This window comes from Camponotus vicinus, unplaced genomic scaffold, assembly GCF_025532165.1.
Source record: "Camponotus vicinus isolate PSW18456_S1 unplaced genomic scaffold, iyCamVici1.0 SCAF_11, whole genome shotgun sequence".
NCBI lineage: Eukaryota > Metazoa > Arthropoda > Insecta > Hymenoptera > Formicidae > Camponotus > Camponotus vicinus.
The window spans coordinates 17,986,761-18,007,310 of record NW_028141947.1 but is presented as its reverse complement, the minus strand read 5'-3'; the positions used below and the strand labels follow the sequence as shown (position 1 = coordinate 18,007,310).

General features: G+C 40.6%; 1 protein-coding gene across 2 annotated transcripts in view; it reads right to left on the bottom strand.

Annotated features, from left to right (window-relative positions):
- The window catches only part of LOC145961896 (uncharacterized), a 116,660-nt gene that overhangs the window by 87,960 nt on the left and 8,150 nt on the right, over positions 1-20,550 (bottom strand). The window contains exon 1 of one of the 2 annotated variants that reach the window (XM_083082449.1): positions 17,056-17,517. The exons of the other annotated variant lie outside the window; for it this stretch is intronic. Coding sequence (XP_082938575.1) covers positions 17,056-17,131 — 76 coding nt within the window. The 5' untranslated portion in view covers positions 17,132-17,517. Of the gene's footprint in view, positions 1-17,055; positions 17,518-20,550 lie in introns of those variants that run through there. 2 annotated transcript variants of the gene reach the window in all.

Below are 20,550 nucleotides of genomic sequence, written 5' to 3'. Positions count from 1 at the left end.
ATCTCGGGCGTTTCGTATCGCAAGACGTGCAATTACATCCCGATTACGTCGACGTGCGCGGTAGCGCATTCGCAGTTTTCTTAATCACCGCGTCGCGAGCGCCGCTGGTGATAAGGATATGTTTACGCTCCGTGGCAATAAAATCCGATGAAACTCGCACGGCTTTCTCCGCAAGGGATCGCTTTACACGACGCGCGCCGATCAATATTGTACACATCCCGCGCGTTCTTCGGACAAAATAATAATAGTAATTATAAAACCACTCGACATCGCGCGTATCATACCCTTCGCGATATTTATCAAGTATTTTACACCTATAATTTTTTGCGATATATCGACATTTATTCCGTATTATCGTAATTATGTGTATATCCGATATAATATACATAGGAATACATGCACTCCTTGATTCTTCCGAGTCTATAACTTAATTCTTATGTTGATTCAGTTATACAAGGATGTTTCGAAACCAACCCGATGTACTTCTAATAACAGATTAAACACTTTTTGATTGGTCACAATTAAGAGATGATGTTTCTATCGAGGGAATATGTCAAAGATATCGATTCGAGTTGTAAATGATTGAGAGAGAAAAGATTTTCAAATTAACTGCAGAGTCAAAATCAGTTATTTTGGGTAAAATGTATTTTAATAGAATACTTTGAAGCTTAATTACAAAGATGTTTAACGGGAAAAAACTGGAAATTTATTAAGAATGACAACTTTTAAAAGAATTCGATGATCTTAAAATACCTATTAGCCATATTCACTCTTTTTTTGTTTCTTGTATTTTTTCCAAATTATTATTTAGTACACGTCAACTTTTCTAATACCTTCTTCGAGCATCAATTTTTAATTCAGAGTTCAGTTATATCTTTTCATATTCGTACATCAGCTGTAATATCGGCATTTTCTTCTGATATTTTAATAAACTGTTTCGATCGCGGACAAAGTCATAATGTCAGCTTTTACGATGACGCTCGATTGGCATAATAATCGCGCGGGGTCGTTTTTTATGTCGAGCGTACGGTAATTTACAGTCGCGTGGAAATTTATTACATTAATTCGAGCGGATCACGGGGATTATCGATAGACATGTAACGTCGCTGTTTTCTGATCCCGTTTGTATCCCCGTTTTTATTCAATCCGCGAAAGCTAATACATCCTCCAGAGTAGACGAATTAACCCCGCGAGCGCGCGCGCGAGTCCTCTCTTTTTTCATAAAAAAATCCTTGTTTTTCACCACTGTACACGCGCGAAAACACCGATACGCTTTTCACGTTGCACGAATATCGTGCCTTTATCGGAATCACGGCCAATGCTGTAACGGGATCGCGAGTAATACGATGTGACTATTCGTGATACCGTTTTCCCAATACCCGAAATGAGAATTAAATTTGAAAATACAAAACTCTCTCGTTCCCCCTTTTACCATCATTAGACGTTTTCGTGCGCAATTATTTTTCGCGTTACGCATATTTACAAAATCGCTATTTATCTCAAACAAAATGTGCATCAATATTTTGTATACTTGACACAGTGATTTTTTAGAGGCGATATTTTTTTTCGAATCCCGGATAAATTTGTTGGAATTTATTCTCTCGAAACAGTCCGGAGAATATTTTCCAAGAGTCCCGTTTATATTCTAGACAACTTATAATCTAAGGATGCATTACCTGGTGCGGTTGCGCAAGCGTAAACGCGTGCAATTTTACTTTGACGTTGCGGAAAGTCGACTGACGAGATTCAGTGCTTTGTGCAGATTCAAAGATATTTAATACGGACGGTTCCAGCTACTCGATTCGACCGCGAGTGTCGGTTATCAGCGCGGAGACAGTTAAACGCGATGACATTGAACGCTTTATCCTGGACGGGAGGCTTGTTTTAAGACGCGATATACGTGAAATTCCAACATGTCACATGTCCAGAGATAGGGGACAAAAAGAAAAGTGAACCGATCGTCCGAACTGAACCGAGTAAATTAGCGACGCGTGCTTTTCTTTTACGATCGCGCGTCAACATTTCCGTAACATGCCCGTATAATTCGCGCAAACAATGCGTTTCGCGCACACGTTTCACAATATTATATCTAAATTAGACGTATCGTTTGTCGGGATTACAATTGAAATTCGTATAATTTTAATGGCCGCTGTGTCGGGCTGCTGTCGCTTTTGCCGCGTTGCGCATAAAAGGTCCGATAATTATTCGAGTCTTTTATTTCCAGTATCACGGGACACAAGAGAATAAATCCATATCACCGCGCTTAAAAAAGGATACCCGCTCTGGAGAGCAGGGATCGTCGATGTGTATCTACGTTGCTGAATCTCGACAAAGTTACACGCCTCCGGGGTTGACGTCATTGACCCAACTTTGGAAGAACCCTCCTTTTCATTAGTCCTTTCTCGGCGACGTTTTCTCGTCCCGTCTCGCTCTCTCTCCAGAATCCCGTATAGACAGCCTATTTGCCGATCGATTCGATACCGAGCAACGTATAAATAGGAATACTCTTGTGACACGCCAACTTTTTACAGGCTTACATCGATAACTAATGAAATTCTAATTAACCAAATGACGCTGGCGTTTAATTAAACGTATTACAGTGTATCTTTCTGTATACGGTGAAATTGCGAAAAATTATCTTTTTTTTTTAGTAAGGATGCAAATTAATTACAGCGTGATTAAATGGCGAATCTCTAGATTTATCGCTCTCATTATGATCTAAAGAGTAAAGAGAGCCTTTTTGAAAAAAAAAAATTTCTTTCGAACGATCGACACTTTGTAATCCGAGGCCCGACATTTTCTACTCCACGAACGCGCGAAATCAGCGAAATACCGTAAAGTACCGCTCCGTCCGCGATACGACGAAATATTTCACGACTCTTTCTTTTGTTCGCCAGAGCCAGAGCCGCGCGGCGGCGTGAAAAAGGATTCCCCGAGAAAGCGTTCGCGCGGATGAAAGTGCCGCCCTCCGTTTCTTATTGAGGTCTCCTTCCTATGCAGCCGACGCGTTGCTTAGCCGGACTATGCCGCTTCAAGAAGCGCCGTTTACTCGCGACGTGGACGAGCTCGAGAAATTTTATATCTCACAGATGCAAAATGGATTTCGCCCACGAATCGTCTTTATTTAATGATTAAAATTTTTTAAATAATGATATGTACGTATATATCATTTCTCGTTATTTAAAAAATTTTAATTGTTAAATTAAAAGAATTTATTTATTAAATTATAATATATATATTTTTAGATCGTTAATTGTGTCATTTCTCGTATTTACACGTGATTATCGATTTGTAAGGCTCTCGACGCGATTTCCTTTGCGCTGTTCCCTTTCTCGCGAGTGCATTCGGGCGGAGCACGCTCGCGTGTAATCACGATTTCATCGAGTCACGTCGCATTACGTGATTTCGTCGGCCACGGATATCTCCGCGGAAGAACATGTCGGGGGTTCCGAATAAAGAGCGATTAACGCTTCGCGTTAAGTCGACGTCGCGTCGATCTGCCGGAAGCGAAACGCGTTAGAGGTTTATTTTTCAACGTCGTTGAAAATACCTCATTAATATTTACTATAATATCTAATCTACCGGCGCAACTAATTCTTTTTTTCTTCGGCTAAATTCTGTTGCGAGGCAACGTACTCGCGTAATACGGTTACGTGGTTTCCTCGTTACGTGAAATTTTTAATTTATAGATTTTTTCTCGCACGTGCACGCATTATACCGGGCGTCTTTATTCCCGGTGAGATAAAGGCGGCGCTTTTTTTCGCTCATCCGCGTGTAAATCTACGAGCGGGCACGAAAAAGCGGGTTCTCGGCTCGTCGCGCGTGTAATCGTAATTTTCATCGTGTCACATTGCAACGTTACGCGAACCACCGCCATCGTACTCACGTCATCGTCTTCGGACACCTTCGGCCCGGCATAACCGATGTACATAATCGATATCGCCATACCGAAATACCTTATAACACGAGTTATTGATTCGCGACTCCGCCTCCGCATGCCGGCGCATAACGCGGCCATAATAAACCACCTTGTATATGCCGTCGTCATGGTGTAAATTCTGTTTGAAATCTCGGCAGGGAGAGGAGAGAGAGCGATTCTCGCGGACGAAAAAAAGAAGTCCGGATCGATCGATCGAGAGGCAGACGGAACGTACGGCCTTTCTTCGCGTACGGTCGGCCTTGACGTCTTCGGGGTCGCTCTTGACGTCGCCGGGAAACGTTGACACCGAGTCTCGTTTATCCGACGGAGCGCCAGGGCATCTCTCTCGCGGCATTCTTTATTCTTTCATATTCTTTCCCCGTTTAACGCAATTATCCCGCAGTGAGATAGGAACGCACGGTATAAACCAGTTTTGCGAAACGAGGAGCGCGCTTCTACCGCTTCGCAAATCTCCTTTCAAATCACTTCCCTCTATTTCGAAAATAGGACCGAGATTATGCGCGGCACAATTAGAGCGAATACTTAATTCATGGCTATTCGATTCCACATAATCCTCGCATTGTTTGTCGGAACCAACGATCGCGTGAAATAGAATCTTTCGATAATACAGCAAATCGATGGTGTTTACTTTACGGTTATATTCGTGCATGGGAGAGAAATTGCCCCAAATGCTATACATATAAATGCTATTACCTTTAAGTTTAATTTAGCTATTATCTTCACGTTTAAAATTTTTATATAATAATTTTCTAATAAAAGAAACGGATCACAGCATACATAAAATATTATTATAATATTATATAATATAAATAGAATAATTAAATAATAATATAGAAATTTTGATAATTTCCTATAACCTTTTAATATAGCGTTCGACCATATCTCGATCATTTTACTTTAATAAATTTTATGATTGACATTGTAATCATCTATATTTTAAAAGTATTACATGACACGCAGACAGTTTGGATTAATCGGTACGAGGGTCGATTTCTGCGTTTGCATATGCCACGGTCTTTGTGGGTATATTTACTTCCGGTAAATATTATGACGCGAATTGCATAACACAAAGACGTTAGGCAATCGAGTAATGCACGATATATATATATATTCGGAATGTACACACGTCGATATGAACGAGAAACATCGACTGGCACTAATATCGTCGACGGTCGAGGCCCATCGCGAGAAATGGGTATAAAAATTTGCACGCCCTCCTAAATAAATGTCGTAACTCGATCGCATCCGCGAGTAGGAAACGATACGGCGTTTGTCGCATCAAAGGATACACGTGTGCGCAAAAGTACACTTGTAATATTAGCAATTAAGTTACACGCGCTGTGAAACTTTGGCATCGCTTCCAGTTGGAAAGGCAAGCGGCCGCGAAAACGTGAAAGTTAATCGCGCCGCGGAAATATCGTCGCGCCGCTCCTTTCATTCGCAGATCACTCGACTCGATTCGAAGGCGATCGTCTCGTGACGAGAATAAACGCCGAGATATTATTAGACTCTCTCGTGGTATTTTAAATCAAAGAGAAGTAATAATTTCTGACGATTAAGAGCTTAGGAAATCACGGAATTAAAATATGTCAGGGTTCCTTTTTTATCGAGGATGATGATTAGACGATTGTTCTCTCTTTTCACAGATATGTTTGTTCATTTCCGCGAGATGTTTGTCTCGATCGTGCTAAAGGCGACAACGATATCGAGTAGTACGCAGTAGTTTAATGATCTAATAACCGAGTATCGCACTCACAATGAGCGTATTGCGTATTCCTTACGCGGAACGAACGGCAGTGGAAACAGCCTTGCGGCTCTACTTTCTATTGCGTCACGTAGAAGGATGAGGCCTTCGCATGCCGGCACATTTTGACGCGTTTCGCTTCTGCTGCGCATTATTTTTCTCACAATCGGACGAGGCGAGGCGAGACGAGGCGAGAGACGAGATAAGAGAGCAGCCGTTTTAAGGGAAAGGATTCCAACGTAATCGTCGAGATTAACTCTTTCAGAGGCGCCCGGTGTCGACATGTGTATGATAGCGGCGGGCAAATTTCTTGGAGTAACGCACGAGATGAAACTGCAGTTTAAGCAACCGCTCCTCGCTTCGTCGTTTTGGAGTCGCGTTGCCGGTACGTTAAATAATTATATAGTTTCCAAGTGTAACGGTTTAGCATAAGCCTCTACATAAATATTCTTAAAGTTAATCGAGTAAAAGACGCAGGATTAGATAAAGTTTCAGTTTAATTTTAAATAGTGCTCCTGCGAAAGAGAAAATGTGTACATCATAGATGGATGGTTTAAATTTTTGCCATTTTCTTTATCTCCATCATCTCTTTTTTATCGCTCCTTTCTCTTAGTCACAAGTTTATATTCTAAAAAATTTCTCTCTACCCGACGCTTTTAACCGCATTGAAGGGAATATCAGAGAAATTAGTTGGACAGATGGATAGATGATGCACATACACATAAATTTTATAAATTAATTTCTTTCTAACCGAGAGAATAAATTTTATGACGCCGCTCCCACGGCGACCTTTGTTTCGCAATGTTGTAAATCTAGCCGAGGAAACATCTAATCATAATCGACACACGTTACTACTTTAACGACGCTTTTTACGTACGCGAACGCGAATCGAGAAATCTCTATGCGCGAATATTCGAGCGAGAATCGCGCTCTAGAGGTATCGCGGTCTCGGCACCTGAACCTGTTCCGCGGCCGTCGATGCCCTTCCCTCGCCTCATTTCCCTCGCCCTTCCCTTCCCCTCCCTTTCCTCCTCTGTCCCTCGTCCACCTCGTCGTTCGCTTTTGCATTTTTTTCATCAAAAACGTTTTCGCTAGCTAGAGAGAGAGAGAGAGAGCGAGAGAGTGCGCTGTGCGCGGCTTTTATGCGGAGCGGCCGGCGCATTTTACATCCCCGCGGCAACGATGAAAATTCATCGCGTAGACTTATATAAATATTTCCATTATGGTTCTTTTCGCTCTTTTATCTTTTGCCACCGTCCGTCTCTCTCTCCTCCGTTTCCTCCTCTCGCTCGTCCGCGCATCTTTCCCTTGTCCAGTCCTCCTTCTTTTCTCCCCCCTCCCCCCTTCACTCTCCTCTTTCCCCGCGCTGCGGTAGATACTCTTCGACTATCGGTTACGTCGCTTTTAATTAACGTTGTCGCGCGTCGTTCGGAGCGATTTATTCCAAGTTGAAATTAACGATTGGACAATCGTGCTCTCGTGCCGCGCGCGAGAGAGAGAGAGAGAGAGAGAGAGAGTGAGAGAGTGAGAGAGGGGAAAGCAGGAAGGTTATACGAGACTCGGTGATTGCGAAACCGCATTATTGATGAGATAGTTTATTCGTAGCGATGAAATAAATACATATACAGTTCTCACGGCCGTTGTGGTACGCGTGCCACAAAATCCCTTCGCGCTACTCCGATATCTATTAAATACAGGATTCCCGCACGTATTCTCTATATTTCGGTGTGTCATCAGATTATACGACGGAAATTTGATGATGATTGATAATAATAGCGCACAAAGAAACGCTAACGCGACGTGCACTAGCGCGATATTTGAGCAAATCATTTCCTAGTAATCCGAATCCCTTTGCGAATGAACGTTAATGTAACATTGAGTATATTACATGCATTCGACATAAAGCGTCGATGCGTATTTTTACACAGAGGCATCGCATTTATTAACGTGATTGATTCTTACAATGGACCGCGATTGGATCGAGACAACTCGAGCGGAAATCCGCGAAAGATTGATACATTGCGTCATTTTAGTACAGTTAAATTGACACACTAACCGAGCATGAAGCAGTCACGCGACTCGTTTCAATTGTACGTATTATGAAACATTCCTCTATTCTCGTTGAAGAAGGCCGGCCGATCCACCGGACCCTGAAATATGTATGTATACGTGGAATAAAAAAAATGTTTTTTCGTTGCATTTATAGCGATGTTTTCGTCGATGATTTCATCCGACGCTCATTATATCGAGCTTGCGACAGATCGCGTAAGCAAGATTTGCGATATCCTCGTTTGCGCAGTGATACGCGACGATTTCTGAGGCGAAACCGGCGTGAATGAACGGGACGGGAGATGATCCTTGGGACGAGAGCGAGTCGAAACGATGTGGCGTTATAGAGCGAGCGCGTCCTTGATTCATCTCAATTAGGCCAATGCCTCGTTACGTATCGACGCGTTCGCGATCCAAGAGAATCGCTGCTCCTCTTCGACGAATATTCAATTCGTTTTGCACGCGGTTGCTTGACCCTTGGTCGATTGGCCAGGCGCGGTCAAAATGATCTCGTCGTAAAATGATCGTGTCGTGGGCGCGAAATTCTTTTATCCGTTTATCGTTTTTGACCAATCAATAATAATTAGGGATATTTTTATGTAATCAAAATACCGACATCAATATTAAATTATTATCTCTTATACTGTACGAGTATTATTCTCATTTACAGCTTATTTTTTCAAATTATTTCATTATCCTTTTTTAAGAGTTTAACTAGATTTGAAAACAAGCTCTTTATTTAATAGTAAGATTGATGAAAACACTAATTTCTCTCTCTCATACGAAAGATAATTACGGGATATTTGCGCATTTTTAGAAAAACATCAACCATTTTGACATTGATATTTATTCGCCGATTGTTAAAAAAGATTTCTCTATAATTCCTCCTATAGAATATAAATGCTTTTAGAAAAAATATAATACCAAAAGTATCGCTTGTTATTAAACAATGATCATAATGTAGAAATTCTGAATTAGATCGAAACATGTCTAATTTGATGCATAAATTAAATAAAAGATGTTAGGAAGTGGCTGCTGTAAAAAACATGAAGCTTGTTAGGATTATAATAAATTCAAGGATAATAATTATACGGACATTATGGATTTTGAATACGAGCCTTTCAAACATTCGACGAAGAGCCGGATAATGTCCACTAACAAGAGCCATTAGCATTTCCTCTATTTCTTACGAGTGCTTGGTTGACTCGCAATATTGCGCGATAGCGCTTTATCATTCTCGCCGTGAGTAAGTGAATTCTTTTGTAGGTTTTTTGTCGAGCACTTAAAGCACCGATTGGTTCGCTGCTAAACAAGAGATCTACTATCTTTATTAATATTATATATGAACGACTAAACGATTTGCATTCCTCTATTTTAAAAATAAACCACAAGCGAGAATTCTTCTTTTACGATGTCCAACGGTTTCATTTGCACGATAAGCTAAATGTAGGATTCCAAAATGTCCTTGTAATTGCAATTTCACGAAATAATGTTTGTTTTAATGAATATATTATTTTTGTTACGTCTTTTCAATTTCAAAAATTTTCTCACGAGATTTTTTCAGACAAAATAATAAATATAAAAATTTTATATATATATTTAAAATTAAACTTAAAATACAATTTTATTTTCTGAAAATTGAAAGTTTCTTGTTTTCAATGATTAATTATATTTAAAAGTTATAAATAACTTTAGCTACGAGTAACAATCAATTTTCAAAGAATCGTCCCAGGAATTTACGAAAAGAATTCAAACATATATCCAACAATTTTTATGAAAATTCTATCGATTTGACCTGTACAGTCGGATACATTTTTCGCTCGTTTGTGCAGTATTATCATCCAGTGCTTCGCGCGTCGTTAAAATCACGAGGAAAATATCATTTTCCACAGGAAAACGCAGTCTGTGCGCGTGTGTACTTTTTCTGTGATTTTCCACGCTGTCCTTTTTTCATTTTAAACTATTCTTTTGATACGAACTTCGGCAATCCGGCTGTTGAAAGTTCTAGAACCATTTATCAGGGTGCCCTTCTTGTTTTTTACCCCTCTTTCTTTTTTTTTTTCTATGGTTGCTCGCGCGACATCGTCTGCGTAGCATCTTCTTTTTTTTACGTAACGTTCGGTCAAAAGCGAAGTAACGTGAAAGTAGCTCGGGAAATAAATATTCCGTCCGCGTGGGAGGATTATGCGAAACACCGCGAGTCACGTATAAAGTCGACGGCCTCGATGAAATCTCGGAAGAAATAGCAAGACTGTTCTCATATCATGAGACTTGTTATGGTTATGCGGAAATTTATAAGAGACGGTTTAACGCATTCATCGTCGAGCATATATTTTTTGCATACGCAAACTATACGCAAAAATGTATAAATATTTACAAAGAGAAATAAATAAATATACATACAAATATACAGAGTGTCTGTCACAACCTTTCTACAATATTTTAATAGTGTATTCTAGAGGTTAAATAGAGTTAAAATTCTAAAAAAATAAAATATAAAAATTTTGATGCATTAGTTTTTGAGTTATAAGCGATCAAAGTTTATTAATAGATAGATCAATAGATAGATTTGCAGATCTATAACTAGACATACGCGCGTACCAATCTGTCATCTGTTATTGATTTTTATAAATCAAGTAATATTGACTTTTATTGCATAATAGATCTTATTGTTTTTTATAGGTACGTATGGTCAACTAATATTAATGACTTATATAAATATTATATATAAAATATTTAATTCTTTTTTAATATTTAAATAATAATTTGATACCTGATTAATTATTACAATTATTTAAATACAATTACAAACCTAATATTTTCATACATTTAAGAAACGAAATTTGTTTCGATCGGAAAAGTATTCGTAGAAATCGATTTATTAGCTGTCTTGTAAAAAATTAATAACAGATGACAGAGATCGGTATGTATATAAATGTACACTGAAAAAAATAGTTAAAAAAATAGTGCTGATCATAAATAAGTACTTATTTTCAGAGGCAACTATATTTAAAGTTGTTATCACTACGCACAAGGTTATTATTATGAACATTATAATAGTAATAACTATAAAAGTAGAAGTCTGAATTATAATTTTTTTACTATGCAATTATAATTTTTTTTCAATGTAGTTATGAGCGCGAATTCTACGCAATATTATTGGCAAATTTTGATCACTTATAAAACTATTGTAGCTTCGATATTTTCATATATGTATATTAGGATTTTTTATTTTATTTTACTTTTCTCTAGAATACGCTATTAAAATATTGTATAGAAATTGTGAGACATTTTGTATGTAATTTAAATTGTATTTTAAATGAAATTATTGAAAGACTATCAAAAATGTTTTCTGGAAACGAGAAAGAGATATAATCTTATCTTATCCAAGTATAAAATTAACATTGATACCGACCTTGGCCATCAAGAGTGATAAATGAAATGAACGAATGCTTATAAATTTGTCAGAGTAATATAAATTAATTACAGGCAATGACAAACGTTATAAATTTGCAGAGGCAAGGATCAAGGTCCGATGTTTCAAACGATCATTTGTCAATGCGATGTATGAAAAAGTGTTTTTCATTATAATATCATGAAAAAAATATGAAGAAACAAGTCAAATATATTTAATAAAGCATATTTATAAGTTTATAGAAACTATTTGTATCCATTGTAATCATATATATTCGTTACGCGACTTTTACGCGACGAGTTGACGAAACCAGCGACGACCAGTCGATTAATTATTCGCATGTACGCGAGCTTAATAAGGCATACGGAGCAAACGATGGGGTTTTCGTTGAACAGACAAGCGCGTCGTCGATTCGTTACGTCGTAAACGTGTTATTCGAATTCGCGGGGAGCAAAAGGACGAGAAGCGTCGTCGCTTTCTCGCGGCTCGTCACGAGTGTTTGAAAAATGAATGCCTTTTAATCGTCGCGCGAATCTCCTACGCACGCTCTCTCGCTCTCGGTAGTCGCATCAGCGACGCAATCGTTGAGATGCGTCGCGCACACGCACGCATCTCTCTCTCTCTCTCTCTCTCTTTGTGCCCGTTATGGCCGCGAGATTGCACGCATATGTGTGTGGTGTATGCGCGCATGGTTCATATACCGGTGCAGGTAAGTTCACCTTTGAAGCGAGCAGGTATATGCAATATGCATTTGCGAGCCTGGCGCCGTGAAAGTGCAGGTGCGTACGTGCCGCGCGAGAGACCCGGTTCCCCGGAGGAGAGAGAGACGTGACTTTTGCACAAAAGGCACGCGTGCGCCTTTTGACAAAGTCGCGACTGCGCAAATTTGTCTCACTAGGCGATATATAGAGATCCCTTTTCAATTCTTCGTAATGTAATAACATGGAAAAATTATGTGACAAGTAAATGCGTTAGCAGTTGACGTTTACATATAATAAATTATATAAAAGTGTGCAGGATTTTTTTTCGAGGCAACCTAAACAAGTTTACAGAGATATAATTATGCACGCTTTCGGATATTTATTAGATTATTTCGAGCATAGATATTTTATTCGCATTTTTCTGTAGGCGCTTTAATCTTTTATCGCGCTTGATGATAAACATTGTCGAATGTAGTTGCGATGCAGATCGAAATGATGAAAAATTGATAGTTTGTACAAGTTTTTCCTTAAATTAATTTTATCGATCGAATTTTCACGATGAAATATATAATAACGTGGACGGTTTTAACGGTTCGGTGAATTTTATTGTTAAATTTAATAGCGCGATTTCTTGCCCCCCTTTTCTTCCCCCCCTTCGTATAATTTGACACGATGCAATGGTAATGCAGTCTGGCCAAAATCGATACGCGCATCAGCCGTATATCTATATGTAACACGGTGCATTCTCGCGAGATTGTGTGTGATTATGTGTACGTATATACGTGCGGTTCCTCGCCCGTGCTACGCGAACGTTTATATCTACACGGAATAAACTTTTTATTACAGTTACCGACTTGTTTCTAAGCAGCCAAGCTTTCTCGATGCTTTATTTTTTATACATAAGCGGCCGAAATACTAGGCTCTTACTTTTCATCCTTCTTTCGCAATGACTCGAAATCCAGTATAATTCAATATTTATTTCGTAAAAACAAAGAAACTCGAAGAAACAAAAAGTTTGAGAGAAAAACTGGCGACACACTTTACGCGAATCAATTATTAAATTGTTTTGTCAATTCCATCACATTTGTCGATAAGACGTGTGCATTTTAATTCTATTATACAGATTAAATTTCGCCATTTGCCATTAAATAAAGTCGAATGATAAACGCGCGTATCTCTTTTTGAAAACCCTATTTCGTTATCGAAACGTTGTCGGAGAGAATTTTGCTTTTGTCAAATTACGCGCAAAGCGTACGAAAGCATTGCTTTTTAAAATTGCTCGTGATGCAAATGATGTCCGCGTTATTTCGGCGAGACAACAATAATTTGCTATTTCTCGTAATTGCAATCGCATAACCGTGTGCGTATTGACAAACGTAACTTATAATTATTTACATTTTCATTGGTTTTGCGTATGTGACCTATTATTTCAAACATAATTTTATAAACCGCGGATTATTCTGGCCGGATAAACAACGATTTTATTATATCCGGCGAGGAATGGTATCGCATTATTTACTGGAAAATGATTAAAAGCACGTTTATATGGGAGATTATATGGGATTAAATTAGACAGGATAGAAACAATATCAAATAAATTGTAAAGTTAAAAATGCGACGTTTTTATCTCGTTTAATAAAATTCTTTTGAATTTTCATCGATATTACTTGACGATGTATGACGGTTATCGTTAAAAAAACTCCATTATATAATACACATTTTTTACGTATACATTTATATAGCACGGATAGTGTGGTAGATTTCGATTTATATATCCGTATTTCCATCGTCGCGCATGTTTTTACTTTTCCCATCGCACTAAAGTCCGAGGCTTTCTTTTCTCACTCACGTAGCAATTTTACAAGCAGGACGAAGAAAACAAAATGACCGACCGTGCGGATAATGGTGTCGTGAGTGAAAATACAAAAGACCTCGCGTCTCGCCAATAGTTTAAATCCCCGTTTAAAATTGAAATAAATACATTTAAAAGTACCAGGGTCTAAAACCTCCACGGGAAGAAATTCGCGGGTTTAAATAACATGTAACGCCACTTGGGATGACCGAAATGGTTTAGGTAACGACGAGGAAAGGCAGCAGCAGCAGCAGCATGGATAGTCGACTCGACTCGAGTGCTTGCTTATTTCGACAAAAGCAGGTAGGCGGAAGGTGTATTTACCGGGAAACAGTTATCGAGCTCTCTCGTCTCCTTCGAAGAAGGTAACCAGGCAACTCGCTACTTGACCGCGCTTCTTGGCCAGCCGGAATTCGTCGCGCGAATTTGAAAGGCTTGAAAGGCAGGAAGGGATACGGCCCTGCAGCCGGACGGGCGGCTCCGTCGGCCAGGTGGTCCAAAGCCGAGCACCACGATATCGTTCTTCTCGCGGACATTTATGCTCCGCCGGACGGACGGACAGGTGTTGTGAATCATGGTGTCGGTGGCGCAATGTGCGCACCGACCGACGTGTCGCGCGCGCTCGCAACGAGAATAACGGACGTGTGCCACGTGCACGAGTCGACGACGAGGAGAGAGGAAGAGGAGAGAGAGACAGGGAGAGAGAAAAAAATATCCGCGCGCACAGCCGCTGGAACAAAAGAATCGCGCGCGCGACTTTCTCGATGATTATTATTATACTCCATCGCGAGTCCTCTGACGCGATCGTCGCAATTTCGAAAGTGCATAGTCCTCTCCTCTCCTTTCAACGCAGTCGCGTGCGTTACATCGTAACGCACACGGCAGGTATCCGTTGAAAACTTCACTCCGATGTAGGTCGTACTCTAATGTTAGCGATGAGATTCTGTTGGATGGAATCTTGCTAGGAATCGCTTCGCGATTTGATTCGATTTAGTTTAGTTTTTTGAACGATTATCGTCAATTGTGCGGACTTAATGTCGCGTTAGTACATGTGTGAATACCGGTTCTCCACGGTATCTTCATTCGTCCGGCTAAAAATAAACCATGGTTCGCCACAAGCTTAGCTATTTATTTTTAGAGCTCCACGCGGTATGTTCACGGTTGCCGAAGTATAACTTTGGTTCGATGCTCCAGCAAAGATTTCTACTCTCGCAATTATGCGCTATTTGTGTATTTTACGAAATTATCGAGCTCCGAGTCTTGTATAATTTTCAGGAAAGTAATTTTAAGTAAAGATTTTTGCGGAATATATTTATCGATATGCCTTAGGTGAATACGGTAGGAGCGACGAGACGAGTGAGAAGCAAACTATCGTTGCCGATAAAGTTTTTGCAGAAATAAAAATAAAGCATACGACGATGAAAATGCTTAAAGCCATATTGATCGCACGCGACAACGCGTCTCACTCGGAATAAATTGACCCATTTTGATCGCCATTAAATCGATAACGCTAAAATACGTACGTAAAATTGGAGATTGTTACCGAATAAGCATTTACGAGTCCGTAAATTGACGTTTGCGCGCGGTTTAATAGCGCAATGGTTAACCTTCCATTTTCCTCCATCTGTTGCGCGATTATCTCTCCAATAGAATGTATTACGAGTTAAATCAAATGCAAGACACATCAAATTAACTCGATCAAATATATGTATAAAAGCGTTTTAAATGACTATATAATCGAAACGTAGTAATAATCATAATCCCTGCGTTTAGAAACGAGAAAGCATGTACTCTAAGAAGCATGTACTCTAAAATATTCCAAATACTTGATTTTAATTATAATATACACGCACGCAAGAACGAAAGGAGATTAAAGACGACGGTATGTGAGGGATGTTTGCCGCAGAGAAAGGATTAAAAGCGCGGCAGATTATCGTGTATAGAATGAACGAATTCATAAATTCACGATGCCATTGTTTCTCGCCTCGAACAAGGGTTACGCACTTTGTAAAGGAACAAGAATACGACGCGTCACGCCGATTAAGGTCCAAACAGCATTCGTTTGACCATCGCGATGGTATTCACGAAAGGGGCAGGGGGAGGAATCACGACGGACGGCTGTGCACGCACGCGTTCCAGATGCGGATGCACTCTGAAAAGAAAAGACGAACTCTGGAGTGCAGGCACGAGGCGAGATCGCAGCTGCGCCCATGCCACTGTATGTATCGTGTGTAACTCGGTCGACCGGAGAGTGAGTTTAAATCTAGCTCAACGAAGGGTCCCCGAGGAGTTAAGTACCTTTTGGTTTGACTAAGTTATATCAACAGCGTGGCGGGCGGAGGATATCGTTAGTGATAGAACGTAAAGATAAAAGATCTGCTTCGATTATTCTCAAGGTATCTGCAAGAAGATTTTCGCTTCCCGCAAAAATATTTTAACCCGGATTGATTTCGCTAGCGAAAATCGTAGCGAGGAATATCGCGATTGAAAGGACGTTCGATAATACAAGTTTTCTCGGGGAAAAATATGCAAGGGACGTCCTCGACGACGATGTCGTTAGAAATCGTTTCGTCGAGCGAGTCTATTAAACCCGCGTCATACATCTTGTTTTCGACATCATTAATACGCAACTATCTCGACTGCAATAAATCAGTTTTTCGTCGCGCGTCGATGACATCGCCCCGGGAATAACGTGCGATTCTCGTGAGCGCGAATTTTGACCTACTCTTCTCAACGTCATCGACCGTGTCCATCGCGCACGTCCATCGCGCGTCAATTAATAAACATCGCGATAATAAATTTCACTCGTCCAATTGCTTCCTTATCAAATACGTAACACAAATACTGCATCTTGTTTGAAAGGTAAAACGAATGCAATCACGCTCTCGTTAAAATTATATTGACGATATCAAGGACTTGGAATAATAATGCCGATGTAATAAATAATTCTTTAACTCATTATTTCACGATACGCAAAATTAATAAAGATAATAAAACTTAATTAATTTCATAAATTATAAAAATTAATAAAGATAATAAAATTCGACTTGTATCTGTGTCTTAATATCTCGTTAATTAATATTAATATTAATAAAATCTATATTAATGTTATTTAAATATAAATAAAATTTCTCATCGCTTTCAGTGTCGTACGGATCGATGGCGGCGCGGTTTCTTCGAACTTGTCGCTCGAAAGTAAGGGCCTCCAAATACCACTCCGAGGATTCCACCCCTCCCCTCCCTGTCGGATTTGAATTTCGAGCGGCGTGGCATCGCCCTGCCAGGGTCTCCCGCGCGCCTTCGAAAGAAGGCGCGCGAAAGGGAGAAGGAAAATTGCGAAGGTCGTGCGCTCACCCTCGAGCAGGTGCCAGTCGTCGTCGTGCGAGGCCAGCGCCGGTGCCTGATTGGCCTGTTGTTCCAAGTCGAGCATCCCGCTGGCCTCCTTCTTCGCTCTCCTCGCCTCTCCTCTCCTCCGCTGTTCCGGCTCGCCGATACCGTCGTCCCGTTGAGCTTCACACGGCGCCCCCTGTCCACTCGCTTCTCCACCTTTTCTTTTTTATCTCTGCTCACTTATCCGATACTTATCCGGTCGCGTCGAGTCGTCGAACTCGTCGATCGTCGCGCGGGACGCCCAAGATCGGCGGAGGAAAAATCTCGAGGAGAGCCGATAACGCGACCAGAGGTGACTTTCCCTTACGAGAGAGGTTAAAACTGCGCGAGAGTGGATCTCTTGGCGCGAGAGAGTCGAGTCGCTACTCGATCGCGTGTTTCCTCCTCTCGTTTACCGTCTCTGTCTCTCTTTCTCTCTCGATCCTCGTCTGTTTATACTAGTTTTTCTTATCGCTTCTCAGCTGGTTCCCCACCCCGTGCTATACGCCGGCATTTATCGGTATCTTTATACTTTTTCTCGAGTCGACTTGTCGTAGAAAAGGTCAACTAGCGTCGAGATCTTTGGAAAACTCGCTCGCTTCCGTTTACGCGCTTACGACGCGTTTGCTCGTCGACGCTATCCAGAGCAGCTCGTGAAAGACGCCCATAAGTGCGTTTACATATGGCCAAAGAACAGAGAGAGCAGCCAGGAAGAAAGACAGAGAGAAAGAGAGCAAGGGCCGAGGAGAGAATAAAGGCAAAGGGGAAGAGAAAGAGAGGCGCGGTATCCGCGAGACGGAGTATCCTCGAGTGACGGAGAATGGGTCGTGGGAGAGACAGAAAGAGAGAGAGAGAGAGAAAGACGGGTAACGCGACGACAGACGTCGCTTACGTGCATTCGCGGCGGTACTCGAACCGCGACTGATTTCCCCTATCACTCCGTACTCAGCTGCCACCCACGATCCTCCTACCCCGCGCCACCTGCTCTACCGATGCCGGGCGTCCCTCTCTCCCCCGCGCGGCAGCGCTTCTCGCTCGCGCCATCACCCTCGCACCCCTCGACCGCCCGTCCGCCCATCTTGCTCGGAGCAACGATAGAACGTCTGACCCTCTCTAGCCCCCCGTCGCCCACCCCTTCGCGCCCCCTGCGCTCGCTTCTACCCTTCTTCCTCGACGCGTGCTCTCGCCTCTCTCCACCGTCCGTATAACCACTTTGGTGGACGAAGTGTGTCTCACTCGTGGCAGCGTACACCGCACACCTCCTACCGTTTCCTCCCCCTACCCCTAGCTGCCCTTCGTTCGCCCCCTTTGTCATTCCCGGCCTCCTCTTCGTCCTACTAGTTTCTCCAACCTCCAGCGTGGTCCACGGCCGTTAATGTAGAGAGAACTCGGCGAGGAGTATCCGTGAATCCTCTCTCTTCCATTGTATTTCGCACCATCTTTCTTCTCCTCGAACGTAAGAAGGCGCACCCGCGACTTTTCTCGTTTTATCTCCGTGCTTCCTCGCTCCTTCGTTGCGCCGGATCCCCTTTTCGTCCTGGCCGCACGGTTCGAACGTAAAACCGACAAGCAGTAAACGCGAGAGCTTATTACACGGCCACCTTATGCGGAGGATCACCTTTTGTCGAGATTACAAGGGACGGTACACTAAAAAAGCATTTCTTTCCACGGATATGGACGAGTTAGATAAATGATGAGACGAGATAAACGAATGTATTATAAATCGGTTCTCAAAACTAGCATATAGCACACATAAAATGTTTAAAAAATAAAATATATATTTTTATTGCGTTTTTTTCCCTCATAATTGAAGACTCGGTACTTTAAAGAGCCAATAATTAAATATTTTGTGACGCGTCATTTTGTAAACATCATATACTCTCTAAAAGTGAATCAGCGTATTATCACTGAAAAACAGTAAATAGTCACTTATTACAGCAGTTATAAGTACAGCACTGTAAATCAGTGATATTTTATTGAAAGAATCAGTTAATAATTTTGACTGTTTCAATCAGTAATATTTCTCAATATTAGTAATATTTCTTTCGTTATTGTCAGTAATATTAAACTACAATTCATCTCTCTATCTGTTTCATATAAACTTAAAACTTTTATTTATATTTACTAAATATTTATTATATTAAAAATTTTATTTTATTTATATATTACATGCATATTGAACTTGTTATTTTAAATAGATAACGAACGAATAATTTTCATTAAGTCGCCAGACATTTATTTGTCCGACTTATAAAGATCGATTTAATATCTGAAGCCTCTCTATTGAGATTGTATCAAAAATTAAATCGAAGTAATACTTCTAATTTTAAATGTCGCTCTTTGCAAACTTTATATAATTCTTATGACTAAAATTAAATACGAGAGAGATAGCGATCGTAACGGTAAACGAACGAACTAGCGATTACTGGTTTTACAGTAAAATTTACTGGGTTTACAGTGAATTTTATTTTAACTGACCATAATCAGTGAGATATAAGATAAAATAACAAAAAAGTAAGCGTTTCCACTGAAGATCAGTAAAATACTCACTGATTCTCAGTGAAATCTTATTTTACTGTTTAAATTAGTGATATTTTCACTGATTCACTTTTAGAGAGTATGTATATATCATCTTCTTTGAGAGAAATGATATAAAACAAGAATGCGCTACAATTTTGAGTTTTGATTAAAAAATTGTCACACGTTATTAATTATACAATTAATAACATCTAAATTTAAATACACGAAAATTATGCCGATTATTTGTCAACAAATTTTATCGTTCATCGTCTTACCGCGCGATCGTAAGCGTAAACAAATATATTAAGGTTGTAACTTTCCACAATGTTTAGCTCTATTAGTGAAATTTTGCATTCTCGACGTAGACGAGCATCCGCGATCTCGCAACCTACATACACGTAGAAAGTACGAAACGCGAGCGTAAGAAAGTAGCGTCTTTCTAAACAATTAAACGTTGCCATCGAACGCCAGAGTATTCGCAGTTTAATAAAATCATGAATCTGTAATCGTCGGCGAAAAAAAAGGACCTCTACGTATCGCATTGATTGGCGCGGTATTTTTGTTACTCCATTCGCCGCGCGCGTTTGTTTTCATACAGCGTTTTACGCGCCGCATATATTCTCGTATCCGTGTTTTATTCAAAAGTTGCGTAGCGCGCGGTTTAAGCCCGAAAACGCGTAACTTCATTTATCAGTAGTCCTCGGGGTTCACCCGTGTTACAAAGTGAGCGAGGGCCGGGGCTGTCCCTAAAAGCGCGGCGAGGGTGGTGCAAAGGGAGCGAAGCGAGCAAGAGATTGGTCGCGGAGCGGGAAAGGCAGCGAACAAACTACAGCTGCGAGAGGATCCCCATCTGCTCCATAAACTCTTCTCTCTCTCTCTTTCTCTTCGCATTAGCGAGCATGTATTTAAGACATCGGAGAAACCAGGAGGGTACGACGATGAAAGGTTTATCCACAAATT